A 12,524-nucleotide genomic window follows, 5' to 3' on the forward strand; every position below is an offset into this window, starting at 1 on the left:
AGTATCAGCTCAGTTACAGAACTCACTGGGTGCTTTTGGCATCTCATTCAGGCTGAATCTCAGTCTCACAACCATAAAATGGGGACAATGGGCATTATTCTCACAGAGCTGATGTAGAGGAGAAAAACCACGATAATTATGAAGCAGGGGGAAGCCAGAACATTCAACAATGCTGGCCACAGATGAAGGATGTTTCCTTTGCACTCACATGGTTTACCATTCTGTTGCTGGCAATGGGAATCTGCAAGTGTGCATTCTTCTAGGTTGCACATCGCATGTCAAGAGCATTACACAAATTATTAACCTTCCGTTTAAAAGCACACATTTAGCAGGGATTCAGCCCTTTATTATGCATTTAACAGTTACATAAAAATGTCAAGTTTCCGTTAATCAATTATGGTAAAGAAAGTGCTGCCATATGAGGCTGTGACATTTAGGTTGCTTCCACTGTAATTAGCTCTTTTCTCAGGAATTACTGTCGTTCATTCACTCATTCCTTACAGAGGATCCAGACACTGCCATTGCCAAATTGTTATATCCCAGGAATCCCCATCTCTCCCCGCCGGGCTCAATTTGTGGCATTTGTTTTCTATTTCTTGCTGCACAACACAAATGCAATGTAGACAGGCGAAGCATTGCTGAGAATTGCAACTTTTACTACTGTAGAAACATTGTGGCTGCTGTTTCTCCGCTTTCAGTTCGATTGACGGATAATAATGAACTGCCATTTAGCTCCTGTTCTGTTCAAGAGCAGTGGGTTCCTTTCTGCCTCCTTGACACAGGTACAGTACAGTACATTTGGATAACATAGTGCCATATTACTGCTCTGTGGAACTTCCTTTCCAGTTAAGTGTAAGGAACTTGGTGTGGAAGCAACTTTAATTGTTATCAAATAAATCGGGAAACAGATCACTTGCTTATTTGTAATGCAGGTACTTGTGAAACAAAACACCAACCCACAGATGCCAGGTACCACCATAAAAGAGGCATCCCTCTGCCATGGTGTATTGATGGAATGCCCTTTCTTAAGTGGAGCCTACTATAGCAAAACAAAAAATGCTCCTTCAGAATGCTTATTTTTCTTCACTTGCAACTTTTTGCAGATGTAATTCATTGATTAATTAAATAAAAAAATCATATGTTGTCTTTTAAAACTTACAGGAATGCATCTCTTGCTGTGAAGGGATGATCTGCAATGTAGACATACCAACAAATCATACTAATGCGGTATTTGCAGTTGTCCATGCTCGGAGGATGTCGGGCAGCAGCCGACAGGCTGCTAGTATCCTGTTGCTGGTTTCAGTCACCGCCATTTTTGTTTTGTGACATGACTCTTTCTGTCAAGCAGACTTAATTTGTCACTTGGAGCTGTATGAAGACGTCTCTCAGATGGTGACCAGTGCTACTTTTCTAGAAAAAGAGGTGCCAGAACTCACCTTGCATGCCTCCCTCATTCTCTTAGAAGGGCAATGGCACCCACATGAGATGGTAACAAAGAAGAAGAATTCTCTGACATCTACTAAACAAAGAAAAAATATAGAATGGTGCTGTGTTCTGTTGTTTTTGAAGAGTGCTGCTTTTACGGTGAAGACACCAGCAGATGCTTGTTCAAAGTATTAAAAAGACCAGACACGGTGACCAAATGTTGTATTGACTTGGCTAGTTACTGGAATTCTAGTCAGTTGAAGAGTTTCTGGTTGATAGGAGAATTTGTACATTTTGCATATTATCTTAATAAGGAATTGTTCTTTTCCCCCTCTGATATGGAGGTTAAGCATTGAACCCTCATGTCTATTTCTCCCCCTAATATCGTTTTTAAGAATAAATAGTCAATTTGATGAAGATAAGTCTTTAAAACGGATGAAACAGTATGGCATCTGCTAAAACATCCTATTTATTGGGACATCAAGCCATACCACAGCAATAAAATGTGAATTACATGGTTTTTCTCTTGCTACATCAGTTCTTCAATAATAAACTGTGGAAAATTCATGGGGGAATCTATGTAATTACGGATAGGTATCAGTGCTCAATACAAACGTCTCTGCGTGAGGCTGGAAAAGACTCTTGTCCTAAATCTCAGAGAGCAGTTGCTGATCAGTGTAGACAGTTATTGAGCTAGATGGACCAAGGTCTGACTCAGTTTACTAGGTTTCTTCTTGCAACTATGGTTTGGAAATTCAGATATCATAGTCAGCACAAACCTTGGTTTTGCAAGCCTATTTCTAATTATAGTTTGCTAACTAATTACAACCAATGGCATCTCTACTTTTCTGTCATGGATAAGTGTCTTTCACCATGATGCCCGAATTAAACCCAAGTATAAAGTGGGGTGTTTTTTGGGTGGGGACAGGTGCCTGAGTCTAAGGCAGTGTGTGGAAATTCTGGACCCCTTCACAGCCCAGAAGAAAGCACCTAAAGCCTTTAGTTTAGATCCTGCCACAAGTTCAGCACAATAGTCAAGAAGAAGACAAAGGGGAAACTCTAGTGTATGCCCGGAAACAGTTTGCATGTGGCCAATGAACCCACACTGGATGGAGGCCACCAGTATCCATTAGCATTACAAACAGCATATGAATTACTTGGAAACCTATACAGCTCGTGAGAAAGCGTTTAATACACCTGAAATTTTGTAGCTTAGCAAAACCTATTGTGCTCTTTCCCCCCACCCCCAATTGTTTTCAATGTGTGTACCTTGTCTGGATCTTGTTCATCATGACCTTACAGAAAATAATTAGCAATATTATACAGTGGAAACCAAACAAAACCCCGAGGTCCTGTAGGTCATTCCTCATCAGTGCACAATAGTTTCCTCTTGTAAAATTTGCCTTCATGGTTCCTCCCCCTCCTCCTTTTGGAGGGGGTGGCTTTATTCAGTCACCCTGTGGATTTTGAATGTGTTCTTAGTGGCCATCCAATATCTATAGGTAGATGAAATGTTGCAGTTAGGAATCCAGCCTTCAAATCCCTGCTCAGGTACTGACTTGCAGGCAGGTCAGTTTGTGGGAACATCCTTTCCCTACATAACAAATGCATCCTACCTCACAGGGTTGTTGTGAGGATGAGAAAAATAAAGACATGATTTGGTCCTTCTCTGAATGAATTCTTTTGCACGTGGAGATCTTTGCATGTACAAGGGGATTCTTCCCTCCCATGTACCAAAAACTGCACAGATGTGCAGGCCTGCATGTATACCTTGCTGTTCTCAGGGAGGAGCTGGATCACACCCCACACCCCCGGGCATTAAATGTATTGTACATATGATGACAAAATACTGCAACTTGGAAGGATCATGTCTAGATAAAACAGTTGCCTAGGAAACGTAATATTATTTTTTTACTATTATAGTCTTTTTTACAGAGGGTAACATCTGCAGTTTAAACTGCAGAACTCTTCTTAATTATTGCTCTGTTTTACCATGCTCATGGGTGTCTTAAATCATTCTGCTTTTGAACCAAGGTTTTGCATGCTCAGGCTATAATTTTATTTAACTAAATTTGAATTGCATGAAAGTAAGAAGATCAGCCTCTTCTGAATTATGCGTCACTCAAACCTGAATTCTTCCATGAGCATTGCTCATTAGTTGTTGGGGTTTTTTTTGGGGGGGGGGAGGGTCCTGATTTTTGTGACATTTGTTTGCAAAAAAAATGTCCTTTGTTTTTAAAAAATGTTTCTTCTTGTTACTTGTAGACAAGGTAATGGTTTGATTTTGTTTACGCTGTAAAGAAAAGGTCACTGCCCAATATGGGCGATGGCTAGTCTTTTGGAGAGAAGCCAAGATCATCTGGGAACAGGATTAATGTGTGGTACTATTTTATTAAAAGCTTTTTTGGTTACTATGCATGCGTGTGTGAGACACACAAAGGGCTGAAATTTGAAATTTTGCAAGTTGTAAATGGCATCACAAAGCAATAGCTAGATGGCATTTAATAGGTGCTTTATTTAAGAGTATTGTACTGTGTCACTTTGGAAGAAATAATGGGTTAAATTGCATTTAGGATACTTCGGTTAATGAGTGAAAATTCACAAATTCTAGAGTGTGAACTTTCTAGAGTTTCCGACACAAATGAGGATAAACCTTATGCTGAGCTTCCATTAAAACGAGAAATACCCTATGTTTAGTAGGAGCAGATATTCAGATCAAATGCACACCACAGCTAGAAACAAGCCATGAGCACAGAGCTCAGTGGCCAAGCATGCACTTTGCATGTAAAAGGTTCTAGTTTAATCCCCAGCATTTCTGCTTAGAGCAGGGATGGGAAACGGTGGCTCTCTAGATTTTGTTGAACTCCAGCTCCCATCATCCCTTACCATTGGCAGTGCTGGTTGGATCTGATGGGACTTGCAGCCCAACAACATCTGGGAAGCCAAAGGTTTCCCACCCGTGACTTAAAGGATCTCAGATTGCAATGTTGCTTTGATACCACTGCATTGTGAGCAGAAATTGCTGGGCAGAATGAATGATTGGGAAGGCAGGTTCTTATATGAGAGGCGCAGCAAAGTGAGAGACTGGAATGCAGCAAATACAGATTCCTGTACTAACTCATCGTATTTTATTTTGGGTATCATAGTTCTATAAATTGTGACTTCACTGCTGGGAATGTTTTGCACAGGTTCTCAATTCATATAGTGACTGAAATTGAAGACTGCTGCCTAGGGAGAAGAGATGACGAAGGTGTTTGTGAGAAATGTTGGCTACAACTTGAGGCAGCCTTCGTTCTTTCTTTGCGCCAGGCACATCCACATGCAAGTTTTAAGACCAATTTATGGGAGGTAGAGGAAGTTGTCCTGATTTGCATGTGCATGTAAATGCAGCTTCAGTTAAATTAAGACTCCAGAAAGCTAGTTTTGAGTGGGGAAACTGCACTGGTGGAGCCGTTTCCTCATGCAAATAGTCTTCATGGGGGGGGGTGTGTAGAACTCAAGGAAGGAAAAATGGACTGCATTTAGGAAAAGTGTGTAGCACATCTGTTTTGGCATCATTAATTCTTGTCCATTGGTGTCCCATAAATCATTGTCATCAAACCTTTTATTGGCATCGCATACAAACATCCAAAACAAAGTGTTCCATAAATAATTGCACAGCCAGGCATACACAAGCACTCTATATTGCCCTGGTATTTGACTTCCTGTATCATTGGCCATCTTGCCAACAAAGGTCCATATGGTTAAAGCTATGGTTTTCCCAGTAGTGATGTATGGAAGTGAGAGCTGGACCATAAAGAAGGCTGATCACGAAAGAATTGATGCTTTTGAATTATGGTGCTGGAGGAGACTCTTGACAGTCCCATAGATTGCAAGAAGATCAAACCTATCCATTCTGAAGGAAATCAGCCCTGAGTGCTCACTGGAAGGACAGATCGTAAAGCTGAGGCTCCAATACTTTGGCCACCTCATGAGAAGAGAAGACTCCAGAGACCTGGAAAAGACTCTGATGTTGGGAAAGATTGAGGGCACAAGGAGAAGGGGACGACAGAGGATGAGATGGTTGGATGGTGTTCTCGAAGCTGCCAGCATGAGTTTGACCAAACTGCAGGAGGCAGTGGAAGACAGGAGTGCCTGGCGTGCTCTGGTCCATGGGGTCACAAAGAGTCGGACACGACTAAACAACTAAACAACAACATCGTTGGCCAAGAAAGAAGTGCAAGAAACACAAGGGCACCCATGTATTTCATATGCATGCTCTTTGAGGAAGCACACACTCACTGTGCCTCTCTTTATGCTTCTCCAGCACCTTTGAAAGGATTAGGGTTCTTTTTTTTTAAGACGTGCAGCCTCCATCCCCACCTGTGCCACTCCTCCTCATCACCCCATGTTGCGAGGAGCAGCATAATTGAACCCTTAAGGAGATTAAGAAGACAAAGATTTGGATGATATTCATTGGGGTCGGGGAGTGAGCTTTAATACCCCGAAGCCAGATAAGTGTGATGAGATTGATATAACAGATTAGTAAAGGCATTGTGTAGGACGCCACCCCCTTTTTTGTGGCTAAATGCAGCACTTAAAGGTGAAAAGGGAGCTTAATGAAGGGGAAAGATTTGGGGGGATATAATTAAATACAGGAGAGACATTTGCCAAAAATGTACCGTATTTTTCGCTCCATAGGACGCACTTTTTCCCCTCCAAAAATGAAGGGGAAATGTGTGTGCGTCCTATGGAGCGAATGCAGGCTTTCGCTGAAGCCTGGAGAGCGAGAGGCATCGGTGCGCACCGACCCCTCTCGCTCTCCAGGCTTCAGGAAGCTATCCGCAAGCCTTGCAAGCCCGGTGGGAGTTCCCGCGGGCTCACAAGGCTTGCAGGCAGCAGCCTGCAGCCCCGGCGAGTGTCCGCAAGCCTTGCGCGCCCGGCAGGAGGTCCCGCCGAGCGCGCGAGGCTTGGGGCAGCAGCCTGTCGCCCGAAGCACGGGGAGCCCTCCGGAGGGCTCCCCATGCTTCGGGCGAGTGTCTGCAAGCCTTGCGCGCCTGGCAGGAGGTCCCGCCCAGCGCGCAAGGCTTGGGGCGGCAGCCTGTCGCCCGAAGCACGGGGAGCCCTCCGGAGGGCTCCCCGTGCTTCGGGCGAGTGTCTGCAAGCCTTGCGCGCCCGGCAGGAGGTCCCGCCGAGCGCGCAAGGCTTGGGGCTGCAGCTTGTCGCCCGAAGCACGGGGAGCCCTCCGGAGGGCTCCCCTTGCTTCGGGCGAGTGTCTGCAAGCCTTGCGCGCCCGGCAGGAGGTCCCGCCCAGCGCGCAAGGCTTGGGGCTGCAGCTTGTCGCCCGAAGCACGGGGAGCCCTCCGGAGGGCTCCCCTTGCTTCGGGCGAGTGTCTGCAAGCCTTGCGCGCCCGGCAGGAGGTCCCGCCGAGCGCGCAAGGCTTGGGGCGGCAGTCTGTCGCCCGAAGCACGGGGAGCCCTCCGGAGGGCTCCCCGTGCTTCCGGCGAGTGTCTGCAAGCCTCGCGCGCCAGGTGGGAGGTCCCGCCGAGCGCGCGAGGCTTGGGGCGGTAGCCTGCAGCCCGAAGCACGCGAGGCTTGGGGCGGCAGCCGCGGGGGGGGGAATAATTTTTTTTATTCATTTCCCCCCCCAAAAAACGAGGTGCGTCCTATGGACCGGTGCGTCCTATAGAACGAAAAATACGGTAAGCCACAAATATTTCCAGCAATTTAAAAAGAAGAGCGCACCAAAGATCTGAAATTTTTTTCGGGGTGGGGGAATGTGTGTGTGTGTGTGTGTGTGTGTTTTTAAAGACGTTGCTTCCATAAGCCTTTGTGCATAACTGTAAATCTGCCAGTAGTGGCAGGTAACAGTTTTCAAGATTTGAAGTAAAACATGCACATACAAAAATAGTGCAGATATGTATGGAGAGGCAACCTTTTATCCCAAGCTGTGGGGGGCTACTTTGATAATTTGTTCTAGAGCACAGAAGGGATATCCCTAGCCTGGGGACCAAACTTGGGTTTCAAATTTGGCCTGTAAAGCTGTTTTCCACAAACCACGCCCATAAGCCCAACGTCTGACATCTTACATGACTTCCGGTGAGCAGCAGGTACAGCCACAGCCACCAATGTATCATTGGGAGCCTTAAACTGCATTCCCACTGGTGTATTGGCAAGGGAAAACAGACTTGGGCTTTACTTCCATCAGCTGGAAGAGCAGAAATCTGCCTGCTGGATTGGCTGCAAGAGTTCTGGGGAACTCGCACAGCCAGTGCCTGCAAAAAGATGCCTTTGACTCTACTGGCCATCAGCTGGTGGACAGTTGAGCCAAAGCCTTCTTAGAATCACAGAATTGTAGAGTTGGAAGGGAACACAAGGGTCATTAGTCGAACCCTCTGCAATTCAGGAATCTCTTGCCCAACATGGGGCTTGAACCCATAACCCTGAGATTAAGAGTCTGTTGCACTACCAACTGAGCTATCCCCATACCTTCTAGGTCTGTTATGCAGGGCTTGCATAATGCTTTGCACAGGTTTTTGGTTTGTCTGAAATTGTATATTTTTCTCCCACAGTGGTAATTTTTCTTCAATGACAATATTTACTTTTTAGCCATAAAAGTTGTTACTTGACAAAACCTTAAAAAAAACCCTGACAACTATTTTTTTAACACAGTTTTTAACCCCCCCCCAATTATTTCCCAAAAAAAGAAGAAGAAAAAGGATTTCTCTCTTCTGTTTATGACCCAGCAATGATGGTAAATAATAAGATGATGGTTTGACTAGAAGTTAGTCCATTTGCCCCTGATGGACTATGGTATGTTGTCTGCTAACCCTTATATTAAGGTATGCTCTATTTCCCACATTGAACTAGCTTGTTTGCTTCAAACTTAAGTATCAACAGGAAGTGATTTTGTGTGTGTGAAAAACTCCCAGTTTAAACCAGCAAGTGAAAGTTTTTTGGGAAGCTCCTCAGTGCTGTGAGGGTTGGGATATATTTGTGCAAAGGATATAGCCGGTGTCATTTCAGGATGTGGTTTAAAAGGTCGCAGCGCAGTGTTCCTTTGTTTTTCATTGCACAGCTCTTTTTTGTTCTTATCGCTGGTATTTCAGATCACCACCCTGTAGTTTTGTTCCACCATAAACAGAAGAGAGAAGATGGTAATGCAGTTCTAAAGTGACAACATAACTGTAGCCTTCAGTGTGAGTAAAAAGAAGCAATATTGAATTATATGTAGTATTGAATTCCCAACTAGTGTGGGGTAGCAGTTAACAGTGTCAGGCTAGGACTGGGAGACTCAGGGTCAAATCCCTGAGAACTTCCAAACCATGGACATAGTCCTTCAAGGGAGTACATCTTCTGGTCTAAGACTCAGTCTGGAGCATTCAGTTTTCCTCCTCATACTACCTCTGCATAGATGGAACATCTTGCCTATTAATAGCAGAGGTAAGATTAATAGGATTTGTTGAATCATAGCTCAGGTAACATCCATACTTAGCTCTCCCTTAAGAATCCTGGGAATCGTAGTTTGTTGAGGGTACTGGGAACTGTAGCTCTGTGAGGTGTAAACAACATTTCCCAAGATTCTTTGGGGAAAGCCATGACTGGACTGCATGGTGAGGATGAGACTTCCATCTCTTTGCCACTGTGCTATGTAAAAGCCAGAGAGAACAATCACATGTTTTGCTTTGTGATTCATTCATAGCACATCTGCAGCTGTGGAACATGCCCAGAAGCTGAAGACTGTCTATAGCAAAGGTTAAGGAGATAGGATGGCGCAATGTAAACAAACCTGGACAGTTGAAAGACATCGAAAGGCAGTATCTCCACGACAAGGAGTAAGCTATTAGCTTTTACAAGTGCTCGGGCTTTGCAAATGTTTTCACTGAAGGTTTGATCTTGAGGTTTGCTATCAGCTGGAGGCTGCTTCAAAGGTCATTGGAGATGACTTCATGCGGTGTGGGAGTTCTCGGAATGGAAATTTATGGGCTTGGCATAAAGTGTTAATGCACATCTGAGACTGAACACGGACATGATTTACGGAATGTGAAACACATTCCCGGCTCTTTTCGACATCTGAATTTGACGGCGAGGAAGATATAACAGGGACAGGGCTTAAAAGGGATGTGAGGTTTTTAAAAATCATATGGAAGAATCACAGAATTTGAGAGTGTGAAGTTATTTCATCTTTTATAAAAAGTGACTTAAGAAAAACCTGTTCTATTTTCTGATCTACTTAAGAGGTAAAAAAACAACATCAGCTCTCATACACTAGATTTGAAGCTGCCACCCAGCAGCCTTAAGGCAAGGCCATTGCATGATCTATGGGATCACACTTTTATTTGTTTAAAGAACGAACAGGGATGGGGTGCCCAGCTGTGCTCCACTGTCGTCTTACACTCAGTAATACATACCTGCAGCTGCTATTGATGTCCAGTCACTGAAACAGTACAGTTGTCACCTTGGCGTGAGCAGATTGTAGTGCACTAAATCAGGAGTTACTAACCACTGGCTCCTTGATTCCGATCATTCCTGAACATTGGCTGGAATGATAGGAATCAACCCTGTCTTACGAAATTTGTAGTTACTCCCTCAAAGTTCTGAAGATCCAGGAGAGAGAGAATGAATGTATACTAAGACCTGAAGGACAATCCCTCTTTGCCAGGGCCCCCAGATATAGAAATGAGGGAGAAGAGGGATGAAAAAAGCTGGAAAAGTTAAGCACAGAAGGAGCAAAGGAACACATGCCATTAGTCCACCTGGCTCAGTGCTCTCGCTACACTGACAGGTGGTGGCTTTCTCGGTGTCAGCTGCACCTGCTGAACAGCAGCCTGAAGGGGGAGAAGCTGGACTGACTCCACCTGCAGCTGATCAGCTTTCAAGGAGACAGAGGAGAAGGCACTGATGAGAACCAGCTGGCTTTAGCCTTTTTAAGCAGGGCTTCCAGCAGCAATCAGGTAGTAATGCTTGTAGTTCCTGGCTTTACCTTGCTGCTTCCTGCTCAGCTTGACCCTTGAACTCCTGATCATCGGATTTCCGGACCATCTGACCATGCGGATGGCTGTTTGCCCAACCCTAGGATTGGTTCTGACTTCGGAAGCTGACTCTGCCTCCAGGCAGCAAGTACACCTCTGGTTAGCTGGCCTCCCACTCCACTGAGCTCTGCACGCTGTTGCTCAGCAAGGAGACTACAACACCAGGGTTTCAGATGGGAGGTTTCTCAGCCCTATCTTGAGAGGCCAAGGTATCTTGCAAAGCATGTGCTGTAACACTGAGTAGCATCTCTGCCGTGGAAATACTGGGTAGTCAGCTTCTTCTATCACGACACCAGGAGGCCTCAATGATCTGCTTATGAACTGGGGCCTACTCACTAGGAAGCAAGGAAATGGTCAGCCAAGGCAGAGGAACGGGGAGGTCAAGGAGAGGATTTCAATGTCTCAGGTAACAGAGAATGTGTGTACCAGGAGCCCTGGAGGAGAAGGAGCAAGTTAGAAATAATTCCCATCCACCTGTGTGTGGCAAAAGCACCCCATGCATTATTGTACATTGCTCTTTGTGCTAGTAAGTATTAAAGCATTAATGCTAGTATCGTGTACCCTTTAAATCAGGCTTGTTAATGAATCTGCTTGTTCTACCGATTTCTGGGATCAGCATTTGTGTCCATAAATGCATTCATATACACATACAGTGGTACCTCAGGTTAAGTACTTAATTCGTTCTGGAGGTCTGTTCTTAACCTGAAGCACCACTTTAGCTAATGGGGCCTCCTGCTGCCGCTGCCGCACGATTTCTGTTCTCATCCTGAAGCAAAGTTCTTAACCCGAGGTAATATTTCTGGGTTAGCGGAGTCTGTAACCTGAAGCATATGTAACCCGAGGTACCACTGTACTGATTTTAATTCCAGGAGCACCTCTACATTGGTATATTTTTTGCTTTGCATCAGATTTGAAAAAGCCCTTATTGTTTGAATGTATAGTAATAATATGAGACTTCTGAAGTAATCCAGTTGGATTTGTTGGGTTATCGCTGCAATGAAAACCATCCATGCATGTGAAAATAGAGGACAAAACCAATACTGCTTTACATAAAGGGTGTATTAATTCTTTATCAGCCTGCTTCCTCCCTCCAGGCATCTGTAGGCTTTATTTCTATTGGCCTCAATGGAAATTATTTCAATGTCGGCATGTGAGATGCCATTTCCCGTACTATAAAATTTCCAAAAAGAATTATGCATGAGGCTGCGTTAGTGGCATCAGGCTAAGTGTCACTGTAGTTTCAATGAGTTCATCATTATCCTCATCAATCGCTTTAGTCTCTTCCACTAAAATGTTTTATTCAGGCTATTTTTACACTATGTTAAATTAAGTGCCAGAAAATATAATAGCCTTTTCTCAAAAGCTTGCCCCATGCCCTTTGATTCTCAGATTGGACACTGCGATATAGATAATTAGAGATCCCTTTGTGCATTTCAGAGGCATTTTAAATTCAGAAGGAAGTCCAGCTATAAAGCCACAGGAAATCTTCCGATTAATGTGTGCAGAGGAAAAGAGAGAAGCTATGGCACTATTAACGACGACGAAAAGGCAACAAGGCACGTCACCACTGAGATATATATATATTCCTTACGAACAGTGCCTCCTAATGCCAGATGAAGCCTGACATCCATCCTCTACAGAGGGCAAATATTATTAGCACTGTTTATGGATATAATCAATGAAAAAAGCATTCATCAATTTGAAATGTTGCTGCAGTGCATTGCCATATCATCTCTCCCTTATTCCCAGACAAAATATGCTTGTGCCCTTCTGCCTTGTAAGAAAAGGACAGTGTGAAAAGGAGGTGTAAAACTTTGGATGCAGTCCAAAATGTTTCCATTTCTGAAATTGATTAGAAAGAAATACATTTTAAAAAATGGGGGGGGGGGGCTATTGACAAGTAACCTTAGCTTACAAAAACAAAGACACCAAAGGCTAAATCCAAAGGAGTCCATTCCATGTACAGATTCAGCTTCTGTTTCAGGAACAAGAGGCTTCCGTGGAGAGATCTCCATGATCTGAACTCCTCTTTCAAAAAGAGAAGCAAGCACCTGATGTTTGTTGGACCCAGCCATTGGATCCAACCC

The 12,524-nt window shown here is 44.3% G+C and overlaps 1 protein-coding gene across 9 annotated transcripts in view; it reads left to right on the forward strand.

The window, feature by feature from the left end:
- Positions 1–3,093, forward strand: part of LYPD6B (LY6/PLAUR domain containing 6B) — a 58,650-nt gene extending 55,557 nt beyond the window's left edge. For all 9 annotated transcript variants that reach the window (XM_081009460.1, XM_081009459.1, XM_081009461.1 and 6 more), the window contains one exon: positions 1,162–3,093. In XM_081009460.1, the coding sequence (XP_080865586.1) occupies positions 1,162–1,326 (165 nt within the window). In that variant the 3' untranslated portion in view covers positions 1,327–3,093. The remainder of the gene's footprint in view (positions 1–1,161) is intronic.
- The last annotated feature ends 9,431 nt before the right edge of the window (positions 3,094–12,524 follow it).

This window comes from Podarcis pityusensis (genome assembly GCF_964106645.2).
Source record: "Podarcis pityusensis genome assembly, chromosome: 1".
Lineage (NCBI taxonomy): Eukaryota > Metazoa > Chordata > Lepidosauria > Squamata > Lacertidae > Podarcis > Podarcis pityusensis.